Source organism: Phodopus roborovskii, unplaced genomic scaffold (genome assembly GCF_943737965.1).
Source record: "Phodopus roborovskii unplaced genomic scaffold, PHOROB, whole genome shotgun sequence".
In the NCBI taxonomy this organism is placed as follows: domain Eukaryota; kingdom Metazoa; phylum Chordata; class Mammalia; order Rodentia; family Cricetidae; genus Phodopus; species Phodopus roborovskii.
Genome location: NW_026125543.1, coordinates 2,184,349 through 2,200,881, shown reverse-complemented (window position 1 = coordinate 2,200,881; position 16,533 = coordinate 2,184,349). Strand labels below are relative to the sequence as shown.

General features: G+C 34.0%; 1 protein-coding gene and 1 non-coding gene across 6 annotated transcripts in view; both read left to right on the top strand.

The window, feature by feature from the left end:
* The window catches only part of Nbea (neurobeachin), a 511,635-nt gene that overhangs the window by 174,600 nt on the left and 320,502 nt on the right, over positions 1–16,533 (top strand). For all 5 annotated transcript variants that reach the window (XM_051176972.1, XM_051176974.1, XM_051176973.1 and 2 more), the window contains exon 30: positions 6,069–6,507. In XM_051176972.1, the coding sequence (XP_051032929.1) occupies positions 6,069–6,507 (439 nt within the window). The remainder of the gene's footprint in view (positions 1–6,068; positions 6,508–16,533) is intronic.
* On the top strand, positions 16,371–16,504 carry LOC127216395 (small nucleolar RNA SNORA69). Its single transcript, XR_007834018.1, has one exon. It is a non-coding gene; the product is annotated as a small nucleolar RNA SNORA69 (small nucleolar RNA).

Sequence of the window (16,533 nt, the reverse complement as noted above, 5' to 3'; positions counted from 1 at the left end):
GCCACAGATTTGTAGGAACTAGGCATTGTTTGTAGTTCCTAGAGCATTGAAGATTATGGGCTTCTCAGAAGAACCTGAAAATCTCCATTCATAGGACTTGTCATTATTTTACTTCTTTTTAGGCTAGTGGAGGTGAAGACCCTGTGTCCCAGACTTTTGTTGGAAACATCAGCAGCAGTTCAGTTTGCATTGTTACCATCTAAAACTACAATTTGTAACAGCAACAATAACAACAAAATCTCATAACATCTTAAAAAAAATAGCACCTAAGAATGAAATCCAAACCTGTCTCAGAAAGATCTCGGAAGCACTAGACTTTTCCTTTGCTGACCTTTATGCATTACATATTTAGTGCAGGCAAACTGGCCAGGAACACAACCAGAGCCTGTACAGAAGAACAGTGGTGATTTAGGGGTTCAGTACATTTAAAGCATTGACTGCAACCATAAGGTGATCACTAGCATGACTGAGGAGAAATAATTTTGACTATAAATGATAACAAATACATTTTACACAATTAATTTAAAAAGCCAATAAACAGAATAATAGACTGTGTGGAAGGGGGTTGATTTTCCAGGTCTCTGTGCTATTTAAAATGTATATTTATTAATTAAAAACTCTGAGACAAAGAACCGAAATAGGTTATCAGTACAGACAGTGGAGAAAATAGTTGACAGAAAATGCTGCTCGTAAAGCCCAGATATTGGATATATGTTTCAAATAAGCAATTATGGTGATGTGAAGAATTGAAAGTATGAGGATAATGTCATAACATGTTCTGTTGAAGGGTTAAGAGAGTCAGAAATAAAACTTTATTTATTAAAGGCAATTGATATGAGAAGGTCACTAGAGGAACTTTAAGCCTACAACAGCAAAAAGGATTAGTGTATTTGAAGTTTGGCCACTTGTGACTGTACAGATCAAGTGATGTCTTAATGACTTAAAATATCATTAAACCAATGTTCATATACTGAGAGTCTTGCAAAAGAGGAAAAAAAGGGGCAGCTAAATATACAAAACAAAATTATGAGCTGGGCATAGTGTTGCACACCTTTAATCCCAGCACTCAGGAGTCAGAGGCAGGCAGATCTCAGATTTGGAAGCCAGTGTAGTCTACACAGTGAGTTCCAGGACAGCCAGGACCACACAGAGAAGAAACCCTGTCTTGGAAAACAAAAACAACAAAAGTAAAAACAAACAACCCCCCCCAAAGACTATGAAAGAGCATGGAAGAAATAATGACCTGTATAAAATGTTTAGTGCATTATAAATAGGATAAAATCAATGTGACCCATACCTGGGCAGTGTAGTCACACAGTGAAAGATTTTCTCAATTTGTGATTGTATCATCTCATTTTCTCTATTGTATTGTTTATTAATCAATTATATTCCCACGGCTGTATTCTTTTTATAACTTTACTATAGGAAACAAATTATGAATAATTACTCAGCTTTGCAGTCTCACTTTATTTAATGTATATAAAACAGATGTTTACATTGATTTTAAAAATCAATCTGTGAGTTAAGAATGATTTTTGTATGCTAATCTTATATTTTTAGAATTAATGTAGCTAATGTACAAGTTTTAGACTTCTATATTCCATTTGAGGCCAGGATGTTTAATTTGCTTGATATTTAAATAAGTAGATGCTTAACCTAATTTTCAGTGCTATGCTAATGTTTTAGTTACACTACTACTGTAGAAAGTTAGGAAGACAGCAAATTCAGTTCTTCAACAAGTCAAACATATTGAGATCACTATGTAACAGGAATTTTTAGGAAAGGAATGTGATGAATGAGGTAAGTTTCTAAATTTTATGTTCTTTGTTGAACTTAACCTCATATTTTTTTTTCAATACATATTAGGTGAATTCATTACATTCAATGAAAAACACTAAAAGGCATCTGGCATCCAACTGCCTATTTCTGACAAGGCTCAGCTCACTCAGTCTAGTAACATTTCAGCTTTGTGTAGTGGTTGACCTATTGCTACAAAAGCTCATGAGAGCTATTGAAAACTCTGATGCTACTGTTGTTACTAGAACTATACAGATATCCCTAACTTTCTATTATAAAGTTTTGGTATTAAATCCTCAATGTACATAAGAAAGCATTCTAAAGGGGGGAAGGGGAAGCATTGTGGAAGCTGAGCTATAATGTCAACTGAGAACAAGTTCTGTGACGGATGTTAGAGTACAATGAAAAATTAAGGTGGGAATTATGTAATCAGTTTTTTTTCATTGTTGTTGATGATACTTTTTAAATTACTTTTACAGTGTTTTCTTTGTGCGTTCACTTTTACTTCTATATGACATGATCTCAGGGTGTGCTTTAAAATACTTAAGTACAATTTTTATTAAAATTTCAGAATCATTACTCTATTTTAAAATCATTCAAACTCAGTAAATTACAATGTTTTTATTGGTGTGTAAATATTTTGATTAGCTAATTAATTAAAAATTAATAAATTTTCATCATAACTTGGAAATCAAAACATGCTGAGTTCTGAGTAACTTGTAAGTTAGAAATGTTTAATGTTAATTGAATGTCAGTTAGCTGACCAGATAAGAGAGAAATAGTGTAGACAATATTTAGCTATGGGACTAGAGTGAGAAAGTTGAGTAGTTGGTACTATTTGTGAAGAACAGACTTTAAATTCCAGAACCCACAAGTAGGTCTATCTTTGGGTCTTTATTGCTGTGAAGAGATGCCATGACCACAGAAAATTTTATGAAAGGAAACAGTTTAAGAGGTTTAGTCAATTAGTATCATGGTGGGACCTAATGGCATACAGCCAGACATGGTGCTGGGGAAGAAGCTTAGAGTGGAGAAAGAGTTACAACTTGATCCCACAGGCAACAGGAAGTAGACTGAGACACTAGGTATGGCTTGAGCATATATATAAATAATACCTCAAAGCCCACCTCCATGGTTTCTCCAACAAAGGCCTACTCCAACAAAGCCACACCTCCTAATAGTGCCCATTCCAATTAGCTTATAGGGGCCAGTTACATTCACATTCCATGAGGACCTTCCAGAAAGGTCTATAACTCCAGCTGTGAGGAATCTAATATCCTCTGGCTACCTTAGCATATGTATTCACGTATACTCTGTCTCTGTCTGAACCTCCTTCCTTCCCTTTCTCCTGTCCCTCCCTCCCTCTCTTCTTCCCTCTCTCCCCTCTGCTCTCTCATACACACATGTGCATACACACACTCAAGTAAATAAATAAATGAATAAATCTGGAAAAATCTTGGGTAAGGTACTTTATGAACCACAAATTAAAGATAATTTTCTTAGTATATTTACTGGGGAAATACTTTTTGCTCTAATATAAATTTTTAAAGTTTAAAATTTATGTGTCGCTTTTAATGCAACACATACTATAATATTGTTGGATTTCCTATAGTGTAAAGCCAAAACTCTGGACCATATCTGTAAATCTGTAAATTTAGATCAAGGGCTGGAGTATATTCCTGGTATTTTCTGGTGGTTAAACTGTGAGATAAAATTGACCCATGCTAGTGACTGTTGATGACTTTGTTGTTTTGTTATTGTTTTTTGGAAGTTCCTTTATTTCACTTACATTCCTGTCATATGTTACAGAAATGTTGTAAGTGCTGTTCAGTGCTCTATTGGTATTTTGCTGAAGTTGAACAGTCTCAGCTGCCCTCATTCCTCACTCTGTATCCCTAAGTTACATTATCAACTTCCAAAATCTACTCTTACTGTGGTGTGAATGTCATCCAAATATATGGCTATTTTCTTGGTTTTCAGGCATAAATATTCCAGAAACTCTCCAGATTCCAGTGATGAAAAGTGAATTTGTATCTTTGGAAACACTTTCCTATTTACATTGTTTGCCAGTGGTTCATTACCAGTCTTTATTCTTCATATAATCTGTATTCCCAAAATAATACCATGATTTTATGTATTCCTTATTCCTGATGCTATAAATTTTAGTTTTAATTTTTCTCTTAGAAGGTTTAGTTTTGTTAAATCTTAGTTATAATTTTAACTCTTGTTCCCTGGTGCTTTTCCAGATATTATTGAGATTGCATTCTCAAAACTGATAAATATGTTTCAACTTTTAATCTTTAAATAGTATAAGAGACATCTTGTGTATTTTTAATCTTGATTATTAAGTGTTAGATTAATCTTTTTTTATTCTTGAGGAAACTTGAAAAATAAGCAAACCTAAACCTACTTAATAAATATAGGAATAACTATAGAATAACATTACATTATTGGTTATGTTTATTTTCCCTATTTAAATGAATATTGGATAGTGCAAAGTTTAAATGAAAAGTCGTTAAAATTTTCTATTTTAATGCATAAGCTTCAGCATATAATAAAGGGGACTATAGTTTCTTTGACTCTTGAAGTATGGTGAATTAATTCTTAAATTAATCTGGAAAAGTTAATAAAGTCATGTTTGTGTCACAGTATTCTTCTGCATTCACAAGATTAGCAACTCTTTAAACACAAACCAAAGAGCTGAGCCTGTTATTGGTAACTATTACATGATTGTCAGCCTAATGTATGGACAAACTTGCAGCAGGTTTTATCTTTGTATATGACAGTATCTTTGGAACAGCATCCCTCTGTGCTTTCAATAGTTTGTCTCATAAGGCTTCTTGAGCTGCATGCTGATATCAGGCCAGCCGTCTTCTGTTTGATTTCTTATTGACCAAACTTTTTAAAATACAGAAACAAACATCAACAATTTTAAATACTATAAATAATTTACATATAACCTATTAATAACTTGTTTTTCAACTTCAAAATGATTTTGTTATGCTAGGAGGCTGTGGCATATGCCTTTAATCCCAATACTCAGGAGGGAGAGGCATGTAGGTATGTGAGTCTCTGAGTTCAAGGCCAGCCTGGTCTACAGAACTCATGGTCAGACAGGGCTAAACAGAGAAACCCTGTCTCAACCCTGTCTTTAAAAAAAAAAAGAACAAGCAAAAAGATTTTATGTTAAAGACTGTTTTATACACATACACACACACACTCACAGACACACAAACACAAATACCAAGTACATTTTCCAATGCTATTTAGAATTATTCTATGGAAGACTTCATTATATAAACTTTTGTCATTGGAATTGGACCTTTTCAATAACTATTTATTTATATCTCCACATTGTGTGTGTGTGTGTATGTGTGTGTGTATTTGTGTGTGTGTGTGTCTTTTTCTGTGTCTGCATCTGTATGCACACTCCTACATTGTAGTTGTAGAGATCAGAGAACAGCTTTGTTGTAGTCGGTTACCTCTTGTTATATGAGTTCTGGGAATCAAATCAGCGTATCAGATTTGGTCAAGTACCTTTATGTACCATCATACTGAACCAGATTTGACATTTTAAAGATATTTTTAATTTCACCCATTTAATTGGTATCATGTACATAATTCCTGTTTATGAAGACAAATGTGTTTCTGATTCTGTTTTTACAAGTAGAAGTCAATATTTATCCACAAAAAATTAGGCAAGAGTTTCTAAAATAATTGATAATAAAGGCAGATTTAGACTAATTTTTTTGTAGCATACAGTGGTATGATCAAAGAATTTATCTTTTTGAAGTAATCACTTAACATTTAACATTTTGAAAAATACACAACTTTATGTGTGTAAATTTACAATAATGTCTTTAGCTAATTTAAATATTTAGGGCATTTCTTTATTGAAATGCCAAAAAAGGTAATTAAAATGACTTTACTTTTAAGAACAATAATAATTTTTAAGGAAATAATGGGTTTCTTTTCTTGTGTGTGGTTTGAAAGCTAGCAATGAATGTATAATGGGGCACTGATATAACATTTTTGATTGCTTTAAGATATTGGATGAGTTATGCTATTAAAGATATGTTTTAGAGTGTCAGCCAGTTGTTTTTTCTTTTTTGTTTTTTTCCTTAAGAAGTGGTGTTGTTTTGGTACGAGCATAGAGATGTTGTATATAAGCTGAGTTGTGCTGTGCATGTTCAGATATACTTATGGAACTTTTCATTTGTTTCTTAGCTGCACATGAAACCTTTTCATGTGGCCAATTTCTTTCATTACAGACACACCTGCTACATTTCCAGACACTGTAAAGGAGAAGGAAACACCAACCCCTGGTGAAGATGTTCATCTAGAAAGTTCAGTTCCTCACCCAGATTCCGGAATGGGAGAGGAGCAAGTGGCTAGCATCCTGGATGGAGCAGAGCTAGAGACTGCCGCAGGTCCTGATGCAATGAGTGAACTTTTATCTACTTTGTCATCTGAAGTAAAGAAATCACATGAGAGCTTAACTGAACATCCCAGTGAAATGCTGAAACCTGCACCATCCATATCTAGCATTAGTCAAACCAAAGGCATTAATGTAAAGGAGATACTGAAAAGTCTTGTTGCTGCTCCAGTTGAGATTGCTGAATGTGGCCCTGAGCCTATTCCATACCCAGATCCAGCACTGAAGAGAGAAGCACAAGCTATTCTTCCTATGCAGTTTCATTCCTTTGACAGGTATGTTACAAACTTCTTACCCACAGCGCTCTGACTGTGGAAAGAGTATTAAGTTCTATTAGTTTACAAAACAGTAGGAGGGTCTCAATAACTTCTCATTTGTGAATGCCAGTTTTTACTACAAAGACTATCAACTGTTAGTTCACAGGATTGAGACTGCGATGAGGCAACATGTGGTAAGAAGTAAGTAGTAGCACATTGCTTAGAATCTGCCAATGAAGAACGATCACACATTGGGGAATCTGCTCTTTTCTTTTGCTTTTATCATTTTCTACATGAAATGAATAAGCTAAGACTCAAAAGTCTATTCTGACTCTCAAATTCTATTACATTATAAAGTATTGTAATATTTATAGAAGATTAAATAAGTAAGTAGCCACATTTAATTTGAATTTTTAAGTTGATCTTTATTGAAAACTACAAAAAGGTTTGTGATTGTTTCTATTGTAATTCTGCCATCAGTTTAAAAGGTTTATTTTGCCAGATTGGAAAATAAATCTACTTAGAACATGGCCCATATGTCTACTTTTAAATACAAAATAATTCAGAGAATTCAGAAGCAACTGTTCCCTTTTCCTAACCCCTTATATACGCAATTTATAGTTCAAAGAATCAAATTAAAATGTAATAGATATAAAGATCATTGCATTCAATGTATCTTTTAATTTAAATCAAGTATAACATCAGAAAAACATTACATGTGTTCACTAATTACCAACAAGAGTGTTTGAATGCTAGTTTTTACTTTATACTGCATACTTTATGTTAATATGTTGATATGTAAACTAAAGAAAGTGTTGGTTTACTGTATGGATTAAATGTTTGTTATTGATATTTAAAACATATTTTCATACCAAAGAATTGTGTATGAGAGAGATGATTGATAAGGAAATGCTTTCCGATTTAGTGATAAATGTTTAGTTTAGGAATCAGTCTATCTTAAGCTAAAAAAGTCAAGATTAATATACAGAATAAGTAATACTAATTTACTACTGAGTAGTTAATGTAATTTTCATCAGTAATCACCATGTAAAGATACATCATGTTAACAGTTTCTAAGAGGTAGCAAATTGTAAGACTGAAATGTCAATAACGCTTTTCTGAAAAGTATTTATGAAATAATTGTTAACTCTGCATTCTCATGTTTATCCATACAGTGATTATACCTTCTTGTGTTTCAAATTACATCTCTATTTTACATGTTCAATTTATGTTTAAATGATATGAGTGTGTTTGTGCCAGTATGTTTGTGTCAACATATGTCTTCTATATGTACATAAGGCTATCAGTGTCTATATACTAAATACCACAAATTAGTAAGGTAATTGAGATTGTCCAATTTAATTTTAAATTATCTTTAAATTTTATCAAAATACAAATGAATAAATAGATAATTACTGGGATTTGCAAAAGAACATTCAGTATAATTAAGCAAATTTTCTTTTGGTGATTTGGGTTTTTTTTTTTTTCAATTAAAAATTACAGCTGTTTTCTGAATGGTCACTATTCTTAGCTGCACAGTATTTAAACTTTTCAGAATATTGTTTTGAAACAATGGGACTTTCCATTTGTTTCTGGTAACTTTTGTGCCAAGTATAGTTTAGAACTATACTTTATTCTAAATTGTATAAGTATAATGAAAGCGAAAAGCACAAAGCATGCTTTTTATGTTTTTATTCTTTTGAGGAAGAGTCTCCAGTGTAGTTAATATGTGCATTAGCTCAAGTACTAGCAAATGTAAATGATGAGGTGATATTGATGAAAGGAGGGGATTGAGGTCTCTGGGGGCACTGATGACGGATTGAACAGAAGCGGCCTTGCACTGCACGTAACTCAAGTCTGTCGTCTTCACTGCTCAAAGCCATAATGGAAGGTGGCAGTCTGAAATGAGTTGCCACGGCGAGGAGTATTATTTTTGAAATGCTTTCACACAAATCACTATGCCCTGCATACAACTTAGTTTCATGCTTTAATGTCATCAGGAGGCACAAATTGGTGTGTCTAATTGTTTGCCACCTGCCAGCAAAATGAGCTGCCAGCCAGACAGACGGGTTTGATTGTCTGTCAGCCATTCAATAGATTGAGAGTGACAACATCAAAAATTTAACTTCAAACTCTGGAGCTTTGAGCAGCATTTCATAGACATCATCCCCACAAGAACTTCTGGACTGGTGCATTTTCAATTATATTTCCAGTATATTGCTGACATTTACTTATCTGTCTTAAGGTAGTTATAATTGCATTATGAGGTATATAAACATATTACTGAAACACTGAAGTCTGAAATCCAAGTTATGACATGTCTCTTAACAACAGATTGAATTCTTTGAAAAATGGGATCCAAGGTGACAGCCTTTAGAATGAAAGTTCGAAATCTCCCAGTATTGAACAGAATTACCACAAGGCTTAGTCTATGAATAACGTATTTTACTTTTACTTTTCGTTGAAATTGCTGTAAACTCAGTTGCTGAACTCAAACTAGCACTGTGTAATTGCACTGGAAATCATCTGTGATATTTCTTTTGGTAACCATTTGCTTATTGGTCTGTCATAGTCACTGCAGCAATGTATTTCTTATGCTTACTCTAAACTATAAAATGACTTGCTTAAACAAAACTGAAGCGGCCAAAGTTCTGGTCATTCATTTACACTCTTCACTCATCTTTCCACTTAGGATGTAACACTGAAGAAATTTTGTGTTTTAAAGTTTATAAAATTTTAATATATAAATAGCAACACCAAATTCTAGAAATGTTTAGGTCTAATTAAACTTATTTTAGAATTTGATATTTCTTCAAATTGTATGTGGCATTCTTTACATAGATTTTTCTTGCCTACATGTACACAAACTAGTGGTTTCTTTTATTTCCTCTTGGAGTCTGTGCAGATTATAAAACATGTCTTTGGGAGATGAGAGATGGCTCAGCTATTAAGAACACTGACTGCTCTTCCAGAGGACTTGGCTTCAATTCCCAGCACCCACATGGCAGCTCACAACTGTCTGTAACTCCAGGTCCAGGGTTTCTGACACCATTATACCAATGCATATAAAATAAAGTAAAATAAATTATTAAAAAGTAAAATGTGTCTTTGATTACAATGAGTTACCAAAAGGTATATGTATGCATATAAACATGCTAGGAATTCTCCAAACCACTGTGCAGTAAGCACAATGTGTGTAGAGATTGCACTGGATTTTTATTATTGGGTGAAAACATTTATAGTTTTGTTTTTTACAGAAAAGTTTAGTATTGTCATCTGGAAAGTGATACTGTAAGTTGCAGAATTCTCCACCAACACTGCCTCTCTTGGTATACCAGAAGACCATGGTTTATTAATAAATCTAGTCAAGCTGTCATTAACTGTACCACTGTTAGCTTTTCTCCAAATCTGCCAGTAAAAGTTTGCCCCCCACACCCTCCTTTTTAGCTAAAATTAAACTCTGTATTTCACATGTTTATCTTGGGAAGAAAATAAATAGAGAACACTGTGGCTCTTTGTACATTTTTCTTGTTACTCTTAGAAATTGTTGCAAATTTAGGCTATTATAGAAAGCTTGCAAATGTATTGCTTCCTTAACTAAGAGAGGCCAGTGTGGGTAATATTATATTAATTATCTGTCATCATTTTTTGTTTTGTTTTTTGAAATTGTTTTACATTCAAATTATTAGGTTTGATATAATCAGGAAAATTAGTAATGCATTTTCTTCACTTTTTAAATATTTTGCCTTCAGAGCATTTTTCTTTCATTAAAAAGGAAAACATCCCTGAAATAAAATATGTGGTTAAAATAAATAATGCTAAATAAAAATTTACTTAGATTTCCCATTTTAAACAAAGTATAAGCTTAGTTTAGGTATAGTTTTCCTTCATTAGATTGTTAGCATTGGCTTTAGTGAAAAATAAAAATAGAGGACATATAAAAAATGTTCATAAGCAGATCTTATTTCTTTAGCCATAGAATTAAGATTATTTTTAAAAAGTATATTTGTGTTGGTGTTGTGTTCCCACTTTTTATTTTGATTATAACACTTAAAAGAAAAAAAATATATTTAAAATTAATTATAAACCTGCCAGCTTGTACAAGTCAAATATTCCATTGTAATCTTGGTTTTATCCTGCCTGGGGTGGACTGGCTGTGATGAAGTTTTGACTATGTAGCTATAACCTGTGTTCCCTTTGTTTTTCCTGCTATCCACTGAGACCGTTTAAGTGAATTAAATAATGGATCTCTTTTTAGTAGGTTAATTAATGAAATAGTTATTTTAAACACTTACTGGTATTCTCAAATATTTTATCAAGAAGAGAAACATAATAGATGAAGCAATAGATCAATAAACCTGTAATGTCTTGTGAGATTCAGTAAACAGCTGCAATTCTGAAAGTATTTAGCATATTGTATTTCTACTCAGTTTCTGTTTTTTACATAAGTCTCATTGGACAAAGTGTGATAATCTGGGAATGAATAAACCTGGTTATTAATAGTTGTCCTCTATGCAATCCATTTTTGCTGTTTACTCCCAATGTCCTCTCTGCTTTTGTTTGAACTCCACTACAATTAGATCTTTGCATATTTATGCCAGAGACACTTTTCTATTTTATGAATATTTTTTCTTTGACAGTTTAATAGATTTATGGAATGCTTTCTGATTGCTCTCACCATCTAGCCTCCTTTATCTCCCTCACACCCAAATTCATGACTTTGGATTTTGTTTTGTGACCTATTTGCTTTAACTAGATTATCTGTGAAAGTATTAGAACTATTGCTAGATCCTGGTGGGCTCACCATTGTGTACACAACTCCTTGAATCTTAGAAATAATTCAGTAGTGAAGAATAGGTCCCTGACCCCTTCTCCATTTTTAAGCAGACCCAGTGCTGTTATCGTAATTACTGAGAGGTTGGATTGCATCACTCTTGCACTAATGAGCACATCTTGCCTGGCTGATTCGTCTCATGGAGTATTCACAGGATGATAAGAGCATTGAGATACCTTTCCCCGCCCAGTGGTTTGGATAGCACCTATCAGAACTATAAAAGGTAGCCAGTGAAGAAGATTCTAGCTTTTTGTCCATCATTCAGTTAATGTATGTGATGTACTCTGTGATAGGGTCTTAATCTATTTCTTATGAGCAACCAAGAAGAATGGCAAGAGCCGTATTATTTTAGAAATATTTTGAAACTTGAGTACACAAATGAGAGAAAATGTTGGCATGTGCTTTTTAGAGATTCAGATATTTCACTTATTTTTTTAGTTCCATCCATGCTGTGAATTTCACTTCTTTTTAGCTAAATTCCATTTTGTGTATGGACCATATTTTCATTATGAATCCCTTGATGGCCATATAGACTAATTGCATTTCCTACATTTTGTTAAGAGTGATAGTGAGCACTGATGAGTAAATATCTCTGTAGGGGAATATGCCCAGGGATGGAATAGCTGAGATATATGGCAGTACTATTTGAAGCTTTTTGAGGAATATTCACACTCATGCCCATAGTCAATATGACAGTGAATAAGGGTTACTTTACCCTTACATGCTTGCCACCTTTTTTTGTCACTTGATTTCTTGATAATAGTCATTTTTTCACTAGGTTAAGATAAAATATCAAGATGGTTTTATTATGTATTCCAATGATGGCTAGTGATATTAAACTCTTTTTAAAGCTGTTTTTTCATCATTAGTAATTCATTTGAGAATTCTTTGTTTTTATCTTTAGACCATTGTTTGATTTGTTGGTTTTCTTAAAATGTTTTTTGTGTATTCTACTATTAATCCTCTGATTTATGTATGACTGGCAAAAATTTTCTCCCTTCCATTCAAAAAACTAATGACCCAAGTAAAGTCTTTAAACTTCCCTCAGAATCTTCACAAGCCAGGCCTCCATCATTTTCATTGCTCACAATATTCTTATATTTCATGCTCTGAAAGAATTTCCCAATGAGCTCTCAACATTCAATGTCTATTCTAGTCACAGTTTCATGTCCTTCCACAATCCTCCCCAAAGCAACATTATTAGATATGTCACATGAATACCTTGCAATCTTTGTACCAGCTTCTGTCTTTGCCCATGTTCTATTGCTGTGCTGTGAAGGTACATCATGATCATAGCAACTCTTATCTGCCAATGGCATGGTCAGGCCTGTCACAATAATACCCCACTCCTGGTACCAATTTGTCTTAGGGTTTCTGTTGCTGCAGTGAAAGACTATGACCAAAAAGCAAGTTAGGGAGGAAAGGGTTTATTAAGCTTATGTTTCTACATCACAGTTAATCATCAAAGGAAATCAGGCTGGAAATTTAAATAGGGCAGGAACCTGGAGACAGGAGCTGATGCAGAGGCTATGGAGGGATGCTGCATATTGGCTCCCTCAGCTTGCTTTCTTATAGAACCCAGGCCACCTGCCCAATGGTGGCCCCACCAGTAATGGGCCAAGCCCACCTATATAAATCATTAATTAAGAAAATGCCCTACAGGCATACCTACAGACAGATCTTAGGGAGGCATTTTCTTTGTTGAGGCTCCTTCCTCCCTGACAACTCCAACTTGTATCAAGTTGACACAGAAATTGCCAGGACACTTATTTCCATTCTTCGGCTGCCTTTTCATTTGATTAACTAGTTTTTCGTTGTTGTTGTTGGGTTTTTTATTTTTCCTGTACATAAGGATTTTAGTTTCATGAGGTCTTGTTTATTGGATATTTTTCACACTATTCTACCAATCTATAAGCAAAAGAGATCTTTCTGACTTCTAGTAATTTCCTCAGGTTCTTTCTTCAAGATTTAAAGTTTTCATTGCAGAAGGTCTTCATCTTATGTTTAAGCTTACTCTGGGGCTTTTGTTTTGTTTTGTTTTAAGGCTGTTATGAAATGGAGTTGTACTGATTTCTTTCTCATCATGTTTGTTATTGGTATGGAGAGTGAATATAGATTTCTAAATGTTAGTTTTGTTTCCTGAAACTTTGTTGAAAATGTTAGTTCTGGGACTAGTCTAGGTCACTACTCTTGTGTATAGAATCGTATCAGTGACAAACATGAATTCTCTAAATTCTTTTCCTATTTGTATCTCTTTTATTTCTTGGATCACTATATTGAAGCTTGGTCAGGTCTCTATATAGGCTAGTCATTTCCTGCAGAGCCAATAAGAAGAGTGAGGTTGATAAGGAGTCCTGGTGAAGGCAGGTGGGGTCTTGAGTTTCCTATGGGGAAAAAGAAAAGGGCCCTAGCCAGAAGTGAGGTCATCAAGGAGTCCAGAATATAAAAGTATGCTGTGTCCTACCTAAGTGGCCTAAGGAAGAAAAATGATAGGTATAGTCAGCACAGGGTCCTGGGTAAAGTGGGTGAGTGTTAGGAAGTCTCTGGGAATTTAGAGAGCAATTCCTTGGCAGAAGGTTGGCATAGCATCCTAGGAAAGATAGGAAGGGTTTTAGGGAGTTCTCTATTCAGCTTTGGAGTTGGAAAATGACATTAGGGATCTTGGGCACAAGAACATTCAGTATTGTGATGCTAGGCCAACAATATGGTCATATTAACTAAAACAATGTGTTTTCACAACTTCATAAAGTTATTGATGAAGAAAAGTATCTGTGAAATCAGTCAAACATTACTGTTAAAATCAGTTGAGCCCTAATCACATTGTCATCTCAGCCATTGATTAGTATTACAGAGATTTATTTGTGCTGATGGTCCTAACTTGATATTTTCAGATACATAGAAGTGTCATTTTATTACATGTCTTTAGTTACTACATGTTTTCTATACTTTTTAAAGTCTTTTTAGGCTACCAAGACTTTGTTATCTACATATCCTGTCATAGGCATTCCTTTTAGTTATGATAGTATTTGTGGTTACTGTTCAAATATGAAAGCCTTAAACTGCTCATATGTTCTCACTTAGGAGGACAAAAAGGGAGAAGGTCACAGGATTATAGCTTCCTTCAGTCTGGGTACTGTTGCTGATGATGACCTGTCCTGCATCATCACTTTTGAGGGTTTCATGGTAATATAAATAGCTTAAAGTGCAGAGAAGATCTGTAATATGCAGGTTCTGGGCCAAGTACTTTGACAGCTACCTCATGCAGTTCAAACCATTGTGAATCTCATTGTAACAGTGAAGAAACTCACTTGTTCTTTTGTCAGATCTAGACTGCTAACCAGGTTAGGACACTTAGAGGTGTGCTTTCAGTCACTGTGCTTCACCAAACCCAATGGGGTCACTGGAGGGTTTCACAGTGAGGTTTTTTGTTTTGTTTTGTTTAAAGCAAGAAGTCGTTTGTGATTTTTGCATTTTATTGATAAACATTCAACACAGAATTTTCATACTTATTTTTCATAATATTTCTCCTAGTTTCTGCACAGGACACAATACTACTGATAAGTGTTTCTACATGCTTATAGAAAATCTATACTGGAAGGTTTGCCCATATTTGATAGTGTTATTCAGAAATCTGTGGTATTAGTTTTCATCTTACAGCACTGCCAACCATATATCAATGTGTCTTTGTGTGTGTGTGTGTGTGTGTGTGTGTGTGTGTGTGTGTGTGTGTGAGTGAGTGTGTTACAAGTTGATGTCAGTTATCTTCCTCAGTTGTTTTTGAGACAGGGTTTCTCACTGGTCTTGAGCTCACCAATTTGGTAAAACTGGGTGGCGAGCAAACTACTGGGACCCTCCTTTCTCTACCTCCCTGGTGTTGAGCTTACAGAAGCATGCGGTCTGCCTTGTGCCAGTCTTTGTACACACCTCCATGGGGTCAAGCTCAAATCTTCATGCTAGCACATCAAGCACTTTATCAATTTAGCCATCTCCTCTATATGTCTTCATCAACAAGAATTTTTGAGAGATGCAAGAAAAACATGGGATAACTTAACCAAGAAATTATTTTTAAATTAAGAAAAGTTTTGTTTTATTGTTAGGATTCCAATGGAATAGTAAGCATCATATTATTCTGAATCATGTAAGTTTAACGATAAACCAAATGTATCAGTATTTATTTTCTTTCTTTTTATGTTTGGAACTAGATACCTTAGATCCCATGGGTAGGAAGTTCCTTGAGTTTAGAGAGTGAAAATAGGTGCTAATAGATTGAAGTTATTTAATAATTGATCAAGTCATTCTGAAGAGCAAGTCCTATCTTTGATAATGGGAAACTGGAATTAGAATTATACAAGCTTGAAGATATTCAATTCAACTCTATGTTCTCTGGTATCCCATTGTTTATTCCTTCTACAATGTCATACTTCACTTTGGGGAAGTAAATGGAGTCACTAGATGAGGACACATTATAGGTGGATTAAAAAGAAAGTGTGTGTTTTAGATGATTGAAAAGTTGTTACTTCAAGATTGAAACTAAAGCATTTGACTTTGTTATCACTAGAAAGAAGAAAAGTATCCTGAGAAATTGGAAAAAAATTTATGGCACAATTAATATTATTTAATATTATAATACCTTTGACTGGAGAGATGGCTCAGAGGTTAAGAGCACTGTCTACTCTTCCAGAGGTCATGAGTTCAATTCCCAAAACCACATGGTGACTCATAACTGTCTGTAATGAGAGCTGATGCCCTCTTCTGTTGTGCAGGCATACATGAAAGCAGAGCATTCATATACATAAAGTATAAATGAATCTTTTTTAAAAAAGATTTAATGCCTTTAATGTTAAAAAAGCTATAAGAGCTCATTAAGAACAATAAAACAATAATAATCACAAGGTTAAATTTTGAACACTGAAATAGTTACTGAAGAAATCAACAAAATTTCCTCTTTGGAAAAAAAAAAGTTTTTTGTTAAGGAAAGGTAAGAAGTGTGGGCCTGAAAATTATGTTCATACAGTTTCATTGAGTAGACTCTACTCATTCAAAGTACAAAACAGGTTACAAGTACACTTCTTCATTTTGTGGAAAGGTTGCCACTCAACTGTTTAGAGAGAAGCCATCCATGTTGATGACTTCTGCTTTTACCTTTATGAGTGTAAAAATGACAGCTTGACAAAGACAGCTCAGAAAAATAAGAGCATAATAATAAATGG